The 15700-nt window shown below is 44.4% G+C and overlaps 1 protein-coding gene across 17 annotated transcripts in view; it reads left to right on the top strand.

Annotated features, from left to right (window-relative positions):
* Nucleotides 1-15700, top strand: part of MAPKAP1 (mitogen-activated protein kinase associated protein 1) — a 234120-nt gene that overhangs the window by 173196 nt on the left and 45224 nt on the right. For 15 of the 17 annotated variants that reach the window (XM_010844073.1, XM_010844067.1, XM_010844071.1 and 12 more), the window contains one exon: nt 157-264. The exons of the other annotated variants lie outside the window; for them this stretch is intronic. In XM_010844073.1, the coding sequence (XP_010842375.1) occupies nt 157-264 (108 nt within the window). The remainder of the gene's footprint in view (nt 1-156; nt 265-15700) is intronic. 17 annotated transcript variants of the gene reach the window in all.

Here is a 15700-nt window from a genome sequence, read left to right as displayed (position 1 = left end):
AAAACTCAGACTCTTCCATCTTGGATAGCTAGACCCCAAGCAGACATCAGTGTTTTCCTAATGCATTGTCAGCTTTTCACCGGTATGTGGTGTTTTCTCAATGTTCAGTTCACTGTTTCAGCCTCCTCCCCTCCTCCTGCCCCTTTGATCTTCCAGGCCCTCAGTACCGCCTGGAGAAGCAGAGCGAGCCCAACGTCGCCGTGGACCTGGAGAGCACCTTGGAGAGCCAGAGCGCCTGGGAGTTCTGCCTGGTCCGCGAGAACAGTACGTTGGCCTCCTCGTCCATGTCCGCTTTGTCCGTTGCAACATGCTCACCAGTCCCGTGTCTGGGAACGCTCAGTGGTCTGGCCTCCCTAGGCAGATTTGAAGTGACTGTTTTCCAAAGCAGACCTCAGCCTTCACGCCAGAAGCGTAATCCCAGTGTGAAATGATTGATTTCATGCTTTTTGGTAAAGCGTCTGCATCCTGCTTGGCCCTCTGTGATTAATATTTAATCTGTTAAACTGTTGTGTTCCTAAATTAGGAACGGTCCTGGAAACGGCTTAGAAATGTAAGGCCTTTTCTGTGGCAAAAGCTATTTTGTATATAAAGCATCTGGCCCTGTCGATATCACTGGTCAGTCATCAGGTTTTAGAAAATTCTGACCATTTTCATACTCTTGGCTGGAGGCAGCATAGGGTGGTTCCTAGTGGTGTGTAGAAAGCCTCTCTGCTGCTGCTGCTGCTGCTAAGTCACTTCAGTCGTGTCCGACTCTGTGCGACCCCATAGACGGCAGCCCACCAGGCTCCCCCGTCCCTGGGATTCTCCAGGCAAGAACACTGGAGTGGGTTGCCATTTCCTTCTCCAAGAAAGCCTCTTTAAATTTTAGTTAATTTCTTTCCTTCTCTTTAGAATTTCAGATTTGTGAATTTTGGCCATTCCTCTCCACTGTACCCCAGTTGACTTAAGGAGCAACATGTGGAGACTGATCTCAGCAGCCAACTCGCCCTCATTCCTGGTTCATTCAGGGCTTTCACACTCTCACACAGGCAGTTTCTTCTTTCCTCTGCTCTGGTTAACTTTCTCATCCTTCTTCTCAGTTTAAATGTCACCTTAAAAGAGGCCACCTGTGATCTCCCTGTTCCCTCATTGCCTAAACCCCATCCATCCCTCACTTGGGTCCCCAGCTATATTCCATCATAGAGCATACTACTTTTTCTTCATGGCATATATTTCTGTTTATAATTATCTATTTTTCCAAATGAATGATTGATGTCTGTCTCTCCCACTGCACTGTCAAGTCTTTGAGGGTATACCTGATCCATACCAGACTGACCTGTATTAATTCACCTAATATTCACTCATCACCCATTTTGGGCCTTGCGCTGTACGTTGGAACTCTGTAGTGGATTCTGTCTCAAATTGTTGACTTCTTGTTATTTGAATAAGATAAAAGATTATTTGTTAGGATATTGGTATAGACTTTGGATATATAACACTTACATATGCAAAAAAATTTCAGATAACAAAGTATAATGAAAATTTTTAGCCTCCCTTCTCTCCCCTAATTCCTCTACAGGAGACAACGGTTGTTCCCAGTGTCTTTGGTATCCTTCCAGGGATCATCTAAACATATGCAAACATATTCTGTATATGTGCATGAATACACCCACATAAAGACATATATATATATACACACATTTGGGATCCCTGATAGTTTAGCTGGTAAAGAATCCGCCTGCAATGCAGGAGCCCCCAGTTCAATGCCTGGGTTGGGAAGATCCCCTGGAGAAGGGATAGGCTACCCACTCTAGTATTGTTTGGCTTCCCTTGTGGCTCAGCTGGTAAAGAATCCACCTGCAGTGTGGGAGACCTGGGTTCGATCCTTGGCTTGGGAAGATCCCCTGGAGAAAGGAAAGGCTACCCACTCCAGTATTCTGGCCTGGAGAATTCCATGAACTGTATAGTCCATGGGGTCGCACACATATTTCCCCCTTTTAGCAACAAATGGAAAAAACTGTCATCAGTGCTCTACATTTTTCTTTTATCATTTTAACAATGTATCACATAGAGAATACTCCATATGTTGCATCAATCCATATATTGTTCCATATATAAATTTACCTCTTTCTAATTGCTGTATAGTATTTCACAGTATGCTGTGATTCCAAATTAAATGTGGTTTGGGGTTTCGGGGGTTTTTTCTTTGAGGATAAGGTGCAGCTTTCTTCTACTGGGGAAGAAAAGCTATAAGGATTGATGGATAAAGTTTTGAAATCTGGTCTCTTGTTCTTACTCTACTTCCACTTCCAAGTATGAGCATAGTCTTAATTAAGTTGTATGACCTCTGTTAGCCTCAGCACCCCCATCTTAAAGAATTCACAAAGTCCTTTCAAAGCTTGCCTTTGAGTCAAAATCACTTTGTTAGTGAAAGAAGACCATACCAGCATGTACAGAATGTGCCAGGTAGTCAGTGGTTTGGAATCAATGGAATATTATAACTAGTCTCTGTAAAATGGAAGTAAACTATAAAAACTATTTCTTCTTTTTTATAGAAAAGATTTTTTTTAATTTTAAGTAGAAATTTTAATCAGGAATGCATATTGTTCCCCAGTAGCTACCTATTAAGAAATTGTACTGAGACAAAGAAAAATGTTTCAGAAACAAAATTTTTTTCACTTCTGTCACTGTATTTGATCAGGACAGGCTTGCTATCCTTAAAGCCATTTTAGAAGTGAGCTAAATTATAAGCATCTATCATGCAGTGTTTAAGGGAATACGCTGTCAAGCCAGACCCTCAGTTCACATTCTGGCCTTGCCACTAACTGGCTGTGTGACCTTGGACAGCTTACTTAACCTCTCTTAGGTAGTTAATTTACCCTCATAAGGTTGATGGGCAGATTCATAAAGCTCTTAGAATGGTGCCTGGGACATAATAAAACACTCAATAAATATTAACTGTAATTAATAAATAACAGAAGAGCAGCATTCCGTGGCTCATAAAGCAGATGAGGCAAGGATGTGGCAGTCTGAAGCACTAGAACTACCTGGGCCCTCAAGGAGGTATGTGGTTGGGGGAGGGAGTGATGCGGAATGGAGGGGAAAGGGAGAGCGGGGGCCAGGGCCAGTGCGGAAGTCTGTGTCACGGGACCAGAGAACTTAGAAGCAGGGTGCTTTCCGGCACCTGTGCTTTGGTGTCCCAGAGGAGGTACACCTATAAGGAAAAGCATTTGATTGAGAAGACTGCATAAGAGCAGGTATAAGCCTTTCAGATTTCCTTCCTTAGAGGGACAGGGCATGGCTTTTTTTATACCAATCACATCAAAAGATCTTTTTAAATTATTCAGACCTGCTGCTGTAAGGCCTCATGTGATACATTTTGCTCCCTCTTATATAATCGTCACAACCACCTTTCAAGATGCTTTTCTGATTGTAGAGAGGGGTTGTGACTTGTCCAGTGTTAGCTAGTCACTAAGTGATGAAGCAGAATTCTAAGTCAACTGTCTGATTCTAAAGCCTACCCTGAGATTGTTGATACAGCAACCTAAATTTTCAATCCTAAGAAGGGTGATGACAATCGTCTTTATGTACTATAAGAGAGAAGCTTGCAAATGAAGCTAACATGACAAGAGTTTCTGCCTAGGGACTGAGAGGCAACATTTGTGCTTGGATCTTGGCCTAAATAAGAAAGTGACAAGCCAAAGTCCTTGAGCTTTCCAGTTTGGATTCTAGTCTGATAATCTACTGCATCCTTCAGCCAACTGTCTGCTCAAAGCTGGAATAAGACCAGAAGGAAGCCTGAGTACATTATAGAGAGGATGTAACATTAGAAGATTTCCATTCTTGTCCAAGTGCCTATATAAATCCTGGCACCAGACTGAACTTCAGTTTCCTTTTCTACCAAACGTTGCCAGCCACCTTTCCCTTTACCCACTGATCTTACATGGGAAGCCATCCAGAGCCTTAGAAGAAAGATGCCACTTATACCAGCTTATTGTTTCCACAGCTTTAAGAGAGAAACTTGGAAAGTTCCCATCATCAGGGCTAAAATAGACCTGAAATTGAACCGGATTTATGGAGTACCACAAAGCGTCAGACACTGTGTCTTCCCTGTTTTATCGCTCACTGGTCTGCCCGTATGGCAGTTCAGTGTAGTACTTAAAGCATGGTGTTTAGAATGAGGCAGACCTTAGCTGGACACTGCCACCTCTTACATCAGACAAATCAGGTCACCTCTCTGAGCCTCAGCTTCCTGTGTAAATGGAAGTGGTTGAATCCATTTCACAAGGTTGTTGTAAGGATTAAATGAGATAGAGGTGCTGTTATTCTTAGACTTCTGTGGTCATCATCTTTGGGCTTCCGAGGTAGCTCAGTGGATAAAGTATCTGCCTGCCAATGCAGGAGATAAGGGTTCGATCCCTGGGTCAGGAAGATCCCCTGGAGGAGGAAATGGCAACTCACTCCAGTATTCTTGCCTGGAGAATCCAGTGAACAGAGGAGACTGGTGGGCTGCAGTCCATGGGGTTGCACAGTGTTGGGCACAGCTGAGCAACTAGGCACGCACGGTCATCATCTTTATGTTACAGGAGAAGAAACTAAGGCTTTAAGAAGGTGATTTGCTCATGGTCACATGAATAATAATTAGGGGACCTAGAAAAATGTGTCTTCTGTCCACTAAGTCTAGTGAAAGAGCTGAATCTAATTGTTTCCTTAAAGAAGTTGCATAGAAAGAAGATTCTTTAAATACCTGTTTAATCTCCTTTGCTCTCCTTTTCTTTTCAAGGAGACCTTCCCTTATTTCAATGCCTTAGTGAAGTCTCCTTTATTTAAGGCTGCCCTGAGGAAGAGCTTCACCTCGAGGTGGGCAGACCCTCAGATAGCTGGACTGTGACAGAGGAGCGTGTCTCAGGGTCTCAGTTTGTGGGAGTCCTCTTTCACCTCCTCAGTTTCCCCTTGAAGACCCAGGAAAGAAGGCACCTCCTTCTCAAAGCCGCCGCAGCCCGCCTGGTCGCCATTCCCTGGGCTCTGGTAGAGTCCTTCTCCTTACCGCTATCTGATCACTGATCCCACTAGATGGATTTCCCCACTCCCACACTGGACTGTGACCACTCAGCCCCGCCCAAAGGGCAGAGACTGGATTTGAGTTCCCCCTACATCTCAGTGCCCGTGGCCAGATGTGGTTCATTCCTCAGGAGGGAAGGGAGCCTTTTGAGACCCCAGCATCTCCAGGTTACTTCCTGGGGCTCCAAGGTACAAGTGTGTGATGACATTTAAAAGGAACTTGGGTTTTGCGTGAGCATCTTTAGATACGAGAGTTTCATCATCTTTAGGTTCTTAGGGTTTTCCCTTCCCCGCTGCCCCCATCAACGTGCTCAGTCGTGTCTGATTCTTTGCGACCTCATGAACTGTAGCCAGCCAGGCTCCTATGTTCATTGGCTTTCCCAGGCAAGAATCCTAGAGTGGATTGCCATGCCCTCCTCCAGGGAATCTTTCTGACCCAGGGATCGAACCCACATCTCATGTCTCCTGCACTGGCAGGCAGGTTCTTTACCACTGGCATCACCAACTCCCATCAATATTACTCAATAAAAAAATACTCAATAAAAAAACAACTGCAGACAGTGAATGACTGCTTATACTGGTGTTTCTGCCGCCTCTTCTTGGTGTGTATTCTTAGCACACCAAGTGCGCTCTGTGCCAGCCCTGGAGACTCCCTCGGGGTTCTCCTTGGCTTCTGGAGGGTTTGCCTTCTTCAGTTACAAATGACTAATCTCTCCAATTTCTATCATGTGACTTAAGTACCAGGGCTTTAAGCCTCTTTTATTATACCACAACAGCAGTCCTCAAAAGCAGGAGGAAAAAAAAAATGTGATCCTGCAAATAAACTCTTATTTACAAATGGTAATGACTTGTGGTGTTCGTGGTACATATTTTAGGTTGAATTACTGCTGAAAGCCGATTACGTGTCTGCCTCTGGTGGGCGGAAACGTGTTCCCTGTAAGGAATTTTCTGTATGGGTGAGAATTTTTTCAAGTAGATATTGGATAATAGCTCCCTGCTTGCTGCACACTAACAGAATTTAAATGAAACAGACACGGTATCCCCGAGGCCAGAATACCTGTGTCTCCGCCTCTTGCTGTCTGGTTGCCTTGAGCTGGTTGGCAGTGTGTTGTAGAGGAAAGGCAGGATGTTTGGGGCCCCAGCGTGTCCTTAGGCAAGCCCTCCTCTGAGCTCCATTTCCCTATCTGTAAAACCCAGTGGGAATCCCTTCCCTGTGGAGCTGTTTTAAGGATTAAATGAAATTGTGTGCATTAAAAGCATGTGGTAAAGTGCAGTGCCCAGCGCGAGTCCTGGCCACTTGCTGTGTTTGTGTGTCCAGACACCCCGGCTAGTCTGTAGTTGTGAGTGGTGGTCTTTTACCTCCCTGTCGTTCCTCTTCTCCCTCTAGATTCTTAGACTTCCTGTGGGCCCGTTTGGGCAACAGCCAGCACCGAGGGTGCGTGATCCCTAGGGCAAAAAACAGTGCTGATCTGAACTGGAAACAAGTGTGTGCCCTGTCCACACCGACTTCTTCAGCAGTGAGTGTCTGCCTTGTGCTCTTTGGGCTGAGAAATTCCACATAAATTGCATTTTCACTTCCCCTCTCTTTGTTGAAAGTCCCCCCCTCCTTTTCATTTTATCATTAGGTAGTAATTAGTATTCAAGGGAAATTGGTCTTAATATATTAAAATTGGTTAAGTGCATTTAGACCTGTACCACAGCCAATGTCTTATTGGAAAATGTAATTGGGGACTCTGTGTATGTAATTAATTGAATTACAATTAAGAACTTTCATTAAGCGATACACTGGTACATTAGAGCAGTGTGGAAACATGTTTGACGAGCCACAAAGCCCGTACGGGCTCTAAGTGAGGGCACAGAGATTCGTGTCCCTCTGGCGGGCTCCTGGCCCTGGAAGCTGCCCTGCAGCCCCTGCCTGATGGTCGAGTGACGCAGCAGGTGACATTTCTGCAGCGACTCCCCTGATGGGAGGTGGGATTCTTCCAGCACGCGTGCCCTCATTCTGACTCTGGAGTCGGAGAGATGCCTCAGTGCTGATCAGTTGTTCCAGTTCTTAAGATATTTTGTCTTGTAAATTGTCCAAAATACCCAGACTCTCTAGAAGACTCCATTACTTTTCTTGTGTTTTGAACAGGGACAGACACAATAGAAGAAGAGGAAGTGAGGGGAATCCGGTCATCATCCTAACTTCCAGGCAGACCTGTAATGAGCAAGTGGTTCAGACCTGTGCATGTCATGATTGATCCTGTATAGGCCTCACTCTGGACATATATTTGCTCATTCATCCTCCAAACATAGATGGCTCCTCCTCTGGGCCAGTCACTGTGCTGGGAGAGTACAGAGGATACACAGCCCACACATCATGGAGTTCACAGCTGCTCCAAGTGCTGTGAGGGGGTGAGAGTATATAGGAGGGCTCGAGCTGGTGAGAGTAGGCCAGAAAGCTTCCTTGAGGAAGAATGAAAAGGAGTCATTCAGATCATGAGTATGAAGAATGTTCAGAAGCCAAGGGACTGCTTCTCCAAAAGTCTTGAGAAAGAGCTTGGTGTGCTTGAGATGGTGTATTTGAATGGAGTGGAATGAAAGAAGCAGGGGAGCGTGTGCTGAAAGATGAGAGCGGGGACCAGACAGGAGCTTGGACGCAGAGCTTAAACCTCCCCCCCACCCCTGGCCTCCATGATCCGCTCTTTTTAGGAATTCTGCAAACCTGAATCGTTTCCTTCTGATCACCTCATAAAACAAGATTATCCTGATTTATTGAGGGTCTGAAATCTCCCTGTGGAAAGGCTCTGACTCCAAGAGCTTAATCAATTAGGCAGTGACAGCACGGATCCCTACCTGGTTGCACCACGGCAAATTCAGTGAAGGCTATATCCTACTGTATGATCCTGGAGGCTTTGGAGAGATTACTACACGGGGCATGGGAGTGCGCATGTGTGTGTTACAGTATATCACCTATTGATTATTTTTTAGAGACCAGCAAAAATGACTAGTAGCCAAAGGGAAGTGTTTAATAGAAGAGAAGTTTGGGGCTTATGAGTCTTTGGGGACTTAAAAGGACTTTGGGAAAAAAATGTGATGGATATAGAATGCTAAAGGAGAGTTTTTTCTCCGTGACTCACTCGTGTACTAGCTTTGAGTCTTACCTGAGGAGAGAGAGTTAGGTTTTATCCCTGATTGTACTAGCAAAGCCAGGCATAGTTGTATTCTCCTTAGATACTGTTATGGCCCATGAACTTGTACATTCCCAGTCCCCCTAAGGAACATTTTTTACCCAAGGGGTTATGTGGTGGTTAAGGGCACAGTTTTGCAGTTAGGGGGGTTCCTGTCCTAACTCCAGCTGATGTTAGTTGTATGACTCTACTAGCAGGATGACTTTCTGAGCCTTGTTTTTCTCACTTGTGCAAGGAGACTATTAGCCAACTTAAAGGAGCATTGAGAAAATGAAGTGAGATAATGTAAGTGCCGAGCGTAGTATCTGCCATGTAGTAAGCACTCAGTAAATGTTCGCTGCCACTGGAGTTGTTGCTGAGGCAGGGTCCCTGCCAGGTAAGGCGTCTGAGTGGAAAAGTAGGATTGGTGTATCAGGTTTTAGTAACCGAGGTAAAACTCAAGGGATGGTGTACAACTCAGATACTGTTATGGTTAATATGTGACATCAACCTCATTCAAGCCACCAACAGCATTTATTGAGCATCTGCTCTGCACTCTATAGGATGGAATGTTCTTGCCCTCAAGGAGCCCATAGTCCAGAAAGGGAGTCCAGATACTTATCATGTAAGACACTTATCATGAAAGCCTTCAGCGAAGGGTGACAGGATTTCAGGGGAAAGATCAGGGAAAGACTCCATGTGGATTAGACTTCTAAGTGTATAAATTTTAGAGTGGAAAGGACATTCTGGCCAGATAGTGTAACTGGAACAAAATCCAGTTTGGCTGAAGCTGGCATTGTTCTATCTGTGGAGTAGTAATAAGGCTACAAGATAGAATGGGGCAGAAGGTAGCTTGTTTACTCTTCAGTCATTTGCATAACAGTATTTTACTGCATGTCAGGTCCTGCTCTCTGAAGACTTTTCCCCTCCACCCACACCGTTTTATTTTCCACCACTCGCCTTCACAGACTCTTTGCACCAGCCAAGTGCGAACCCTGCTGCCGTCCTCCAGTGATCCCAAAGCACGAGCACAGCTTCTGGCACACGGTTGGTGCTGGGTGACTGGGAGGAAGGGTCACCAGGGCCATCATGCTGCAGAGAGTGTACATATGAGCTACTCTGCTGCTTGGTCACTCAGTTGTGTTCAACTGCCCGCTAGCCCATAGACTGTAGCCCACCAGAGACTTCTGTCCATGGAATTCTCCAGGCAAGAATACTGGAGTAGGTTGCCATTCCCTTCTCCAGGGGATCTTCCCAACCCAGGGATCGAACCCAGGTCTCCCACACTGCAGACAGATTCCTTACCATCTGAGCCACCAGGGAAGCCCACAAGTAAGAACTTAGCAGAGGCCACTGAACTTCGGTTGAGCTCTAAAGTTGGCGAGGATCTTTTTGGAGATGAAAGATAGAAGTTGCTTTAACTTCTAACTGGATGAGGCCTTTTAGATTTGACCTGAGACTCACTGAATCATAAAACGAAGTTTGATGTTCCATGTAGTTTGTGTCCAGGAACATAAGACATCTGCTGGAGGCGTACATCAAGTTCATCTGAGCTTTAATTTAATCGTTAGTGCTCATTTGTCTGAAAGAAAGTTATGTATGTACTGCCTCTAAGTGTCTCCCTCAGCTCCAGTGAAATCATGTAGTATACGAAAACGCTTCTTAAACAATATTAGTTGTAATTAGCCTTGATCTGACACCTGGCAGGAAGCCTGTTACTCTAACAGTGTACGTACAGGCTCTCTGTTTGTGGTTGTTGTCAGGGATGTAACACAGGTACAGAGCTGTACTTGCACTTTTCTTTCCCATCATGGTTGTCCAGATGGGTGTCCAGGGACAATGAGGACGTGGCGTAAGAACCAATACAGGCAGCAATTCCCAAACTTTTTGGTCTCAGGACCTCTTTATATGCTTAAAAATTATTGAGACCCCAAAGAGCTCTTGTTTATTGGGTTATCTCTGTATTAGGAATTAAAAACTGAAAGATTTTAAATTATTTATGAATTTATTAAAAACAGTGGTAAATCCATTATGTGTTAACATAAGTAACATGTTTATTAAAATTTTTTTAAATAAAAATATTTTCTTATAAAAATGTAATGATAAAAGCAACACTTCTATTTTGGCTTGGGTTTTTGTTTTTTTTTTTTTTCTTTTCTTTTCTCTGAAAAGTATTTATTTTTGTACCATGAGGAAGATAAGTTATTGACTAATCTTCTGAACCAATGGGCAACTGTTTTCTGTTTTTGCAAATTGCTGTAATGTTTGACTTGGAAGACACCAGGATTTTCATACCTACTTCTGCATTCAGTCTGCTACAACACGTTATTTTGGTTGAAATAGTCACAGAAAATTTGGCTAACATAGATCCATTGTTGGAAAAGAGGAGAGTATTTCAATAGCCTTTTCAATAAGGGTGCATATGAATTTTTGTTACTCTACCAAAACTCAAGTGGTAGTTACCTAAAGGTTGGTTGCAATGTGGAATCAGAAACGTTATCAATGAACTTCTTATTACCTTGTGCACTTCCAAGAAAATAGGTATAAAAGGGCAACTCATGTCTTACTGTCATTATTATGAAAATAGTATTGAGGTTATAGACCCCCGCCCGACCCCCCCCCACCCCCGCCGCTCCAACTTCCTTCACCACGCCGGGGGGCCCTGAGCTGACTTAGAGGTGACAGTTACCCACACCTTAATCCCTGTCCTTGCTACTGCTCATAGGAGCGTAGTGACTCGGGAGGGGAAGAAGGGACAGGGGTCTTGACAGATCTGTCCCAGCTCTGTCTCTTCCCAACAGCGGAACCTTGGGCAAGCTTCTGGCCCGCTCCGGACCCTGAGTGCCAGAGTTCGGTTCGACTCTGTGTCTCTGAACGCAGTGTTCCGGGTTCTTTGCGGTGATGCCAAGCCCCAAGGCCACACCTTAGCCCTCGCGCGCTCTCGCCTCCTCGCTCTTCCTTTACCTTCCCTTCTCCCCTTCCTTTTGCCCCTTCTTCCCAAGCCTGGTTTTGCCTTTGAGACAAGTGCTGCTCCTTGTTTCCTCTTTCCTGGTTCAGGCACCTCAGCTCCTTCCTCTCCCAGACTTTCTGCTTGTCCCTCGGTGCTTTCCGTATCCTGAAAGTGCTCTCTGTCATCCTTCCAGAGCCTGTTGTCAGTCCGTTTGAGCTCCAGTGCTCAAGTCACTTTTAGGCCCCACCCCAAAATTTGATCTATCACAATACATCTTTGAGTTATTGCAGCCCGAGCGTTTTGACACGATACATTATGGTAATCCATGGCACATAGAGACGTGAACACTCCCGACTTTGACAAAATGCGGTGTGAAGTCTTTGAAGGCACCATTACAATTTATCTTGTCATTCACGAGGAGACCCAGTTCAGCATTAATGTAGATGAACACAGTGTGGCTTTTGTTTCGTTTAATTGCTTGTGACCTTTTTAATTGCTAATTTAACAAAATACCAAAGGGTTATATTTCAATTAAATTAACAGTTTGGGGAGTGGTTTTTTAATGTTTATTTTTAACATATTTGGGTTCTATTTTTTTTTACTTCGAGTAGATAAAAATGTCTTCTCTTAACAGAAGTAGTTTTGAAATGTGAAGTTGATCATACAGTAGTATTTTTTAATATGCACATGGTGCAGTGCCAGACATCTTTCATGTGTGGTTGGACTCATGCCTTTCCAGAAGGATCCAGACAGTAAAGGTGTACATGCAAATTCAGAACTTGTCCGGCTAAAAAAAACTAAAACATGCTTTTGGTGTAGCAGTCTGCTTCAGATGTGTGCCTTTAGATGGTGTGTCTGCCGTGTGCATCATCGGGGACGTCTCTTGGCCTTGGCGTGTTTTCTTGGTACCCTGTAGTGAGTTTGTAAGCTCCTGAAGATCAGGAACCCTGCCTTCTCCTCAAAAGTGTCCCTTCCCAATCCAGCACGCTGCAGGCACGGGGACAGTAGTTAGAGGTTGGATGGCTGACTGATCTGTACACACACACATGCCCCCTCCAAGCACAGGCACTCCTGAGCCTACTTTGAGAAGTGGCACCAGAGTTCCAAGAACAGAGGCTGTTCTCATTCAGCAGAAAAACCTGCTTTAGGGTAAGTGCACGTGTCAGAGGTGAGTGCAGGGCTGTTCCTTCCTTCTCCACTTCTCCAGTGCAGTTACCCTTCTGATCATAAACGTAAACATGCCCCTTGTCAGCCAGGGCCAGGCTCAGAACTCACCCAGGTATCAAGAGGACTTAAACCCCCAAATGGGGTATGAATTTACACTGTCAGAGAGTAGAAGGTCAATGCGAGAAGCATTAGTGCGTTGAGCCAGCTCCAGCTATCTACGTCTTGAACAAAATTAATACGAGGAAATTGACAAGCCCTGCTGGTTATTCCATAGCTTTAAGACCTCTACTAAAATCCTATCATCTCATCTGCCCATTATTAACATTTCAGCAAAATATAAAGTTTTCATTAATCTCCCACAGCAAATTTAGGAGTGAAAACTGGCACTTGTTTGAGCTTTTAGGACTACATTAGCTGGTGTATTAAACAAAATGTGTCATTCTTCAGTAGCTTCTGCAAGAAGCTAAATCAATTTCCAGCCATATTTATGCACCACTTTATCTAAAAGCATCTGAATTATCATTTACAGCTAAGATGCTTTATTAGCAGCTGGCATTGAAATTGCTCAGTAAAAAATTATATGTCACGTTATAGTAATTTTTAAATTGGTTTTAATCCAACATCATAAAATGTAAAACTCTTAAGTATGGTTTTTTAAAAAAATAATTGGCATTTTAGCATAAATGGACTGTTACCTCTTTCCAAATCAAATACCTCCAATATTTAGAAAATACTAATTAGTAAAGAAAACAGAAGTTCTTGAGCTAGGTTGTATCTAATAATGGCATTTTTCTCAGAAAAGATGGCTTTCAGTGATTTAAAACATGAAAGGATTTTAGTATTTCTCCAAAATTCTCAATTTAGGAGGTTCTAAAATAAAAATAAACACAACTTGGCAGTTCTGTTTTAGTAAAAGGTATATTTAGAGAAAGTGAATAACTATTCAATACTTTAATTTCTCCTCTTGGCTTGCAATGTGGATATTACTAGGGAAACCATATGATCACAGCATCTCTGTCCAAAATCACAAGTGCTCCAGAGAAAGGGGGCAGGGTTACCCAATGGGCCTTGCAAAGGCTGAATGCCACTGTGCCCATCCTAGCAATGTGATGTTGGTTAAGTCGCGAAACCTCTCTGATCCCGAGGATATAGTGTTTAGTATTCATCCAGTAGATTGCTATTGAGCTCTTGCTTTATTCTGTACTTGGTAGCACTAGCGGGGTCTGGGCGATGGTGTTTAATAAAGCAATCACTCTGTCTCTGCTCTTGGGGTTACAGTCTAATGGCAGAGACGGGCAATTACTATCTGTGATAAATAACCTGAAGGGAAATGCAGGGTGCAGTGACAGGAGGAGCTGAGCTAGACTCAGGCTTCCTTGGAGTGTCGCTTGAGCTAAGCTCATCAGAGGGATGGGGAGGAGGCCTAGAGGAACAGGCCAGGAGGGAGCAGAAAGGGGAGAAGGGTGACCTGGGCAGAGAGGTCAAAATGTGGACCGTGTCCCAGGCATCCAGTGACTGGTGAGGCTTAAAGATGAGACTGCAGCCTTTCTGAGGGGAGCACGTCGTTGTAGGTGCTAGGATGGTCTAGGCTGGCAAGAGTTGTCGTGTTTGAAAATAGAACATCCAGTTCCTAATAAATCAGTTCAATGTGAAGGCATCAGAAGCCAGCTTTGACTTAAAAGCCTGCCCTGTAAACAATAACTGTGGGAAGGAAAGTGTGTAATTGGCAGGCATAATAGAATTTTCCAGTTTTATGCCCAAACCTAGAGTTTTACATCCCTCCAACCCTGTGCCAAGGAGTTCTCTGTTTCCCTGTGGACCCAGCTCTGGGTTCTCATCACAAGGCCTCGGGTGCCCCACTCTGGTTGGCCTTTTCTAGACAGGTGCGTCCTCCCCCCAGCAGCTGCGCATTCAGAGGACCACATTCCAGACTTGGGAGTGGGGGGGGTGACAAGAGTTCCAAAGCCTTGGCTTCTTCATCTGTACGACATGAAAATTCTAGGAACTACCTGCCAGGTTGTCTTGAGACTTGAATGCATGTGTGAAGTACTCGGCGCCATGCCTGATGCATGAGTACTCCCATGTACTATTAATAGCTGTCATCATTATTATTGATTTATTTGTTTAGCAAAATTTAATGAGAGCATGCCAGTTGCCTGTCCTGCATGCAGGAGAAGATGTAGAGATGAATAAGAAACTTCCCTGATCCTCACAAAGGTCCCAATTTAAGAGCAACCACTCAACAGTTCTAGTGCAAGGCTGGACGTGATCCACTGTGACAAGGGAATAAAAGTAACCATGACTGCTGTTTATTACGTGTGTTGTATGTTAGATTCTTTCAGTACATTTTGATATTCTATGGATGGCAGAGTCTAGGGTTCAGAGAAATAGTCACATGTCCAACATTATTCTTGGAGACAGAGCCAGAAGTTGAGCCCAGGTCTTCCTGGCTCCAGAGTCCAGTATAAACCAGCTGCTGTGGAGTTCAGGGAGAGCTGGAGTCTGACTAGCCTGGGCAGAGTTTTGACAGAAGGGATGTTCTGGGCCAAGGGCACCACATGAGCAAGGGCCCAGAAGCAGAGAAACCTGAACCTGTACACAGTCTGAGGAGTTTGAGAATTGCTTAGAGAAGGTATGTGTGAAAAGTGACAAGTGGGAAGCTTTTGTTTCAGTAAGACTGGACAGCCTTGATTGCTTGACTGAAAAGAGTGCGCTTCATTCAGGAGGCTTTGGGAAGCCAGGGAGGATTTCTGAGTTCCAGTGTTCTTACTTGTCCCCAGTATCTGAGTATTTGGTGTGCACAAAGCTCTGACTAGACATTTGATGAGTGAATAACTGATCAAAGCTTTAGAAAGACAAACTGGAAAGTCCTGTAGGAGCTGGATTGCTGAGGAGCCTGGTGGCCAGGAGGCCACTGAGGAGACTGCCACGGCCATCTAGGTGTAAGCAGGCTCGTAGCTGAACCAGTGGAGGCTGCGGGCCACGGGCCACGGAGCTCATAAACAGACGGTTTGAGAATCTTGGAAAGGACAAGCATTCTTCAAGGAACACGGATTACTCTTATGATCAGGAAAATTATTAGAAAAAGAAGCAAGAATCTGAGTAACCATATTTTTGTGACTTTGACTTACTCTTGTGGAAACACAGCTTCTGGTGAGCAGGGGTTTTTCTGCCCTCTGTATGGCTGCTGCCCTACCAGGGGGCTGCCGTGGAACAAGGCCGTGTTTGTGGAATTAATTGTTGAGTGATTAATATGTTGCCGTGCTCTGTTTACTGGAATGGCATTATTAAGTCATCACTCAGCCTTTTCTTTTCCAAATTAAATAGCCCATATTATTTTAATTTATCCCAAAGCATTTTAAAGCAGACACCATTTGCCAAGCCTCATGTA

The sequence above is a fragment of the Bison bison genome, unplaced genomic scaffold, assembly GCF_000754665.1.
Source record: "Bison bison bison isolate TAMUID 2011002044 unplaced genomic scaffold, Bison_UMD1.0 scf7180017864193, whole genome shotgun sequence".
Lineage (NCBI taxonomy): Eukaryota > Metazoa > Chordata > Mammalia > Artiodactyla > Bovidae > Bison > Bison bison.
Note: the sequence above shows the minus strand (reverse complement) of the source record. Positions and strands in the feature narration are given on the sequence as shown.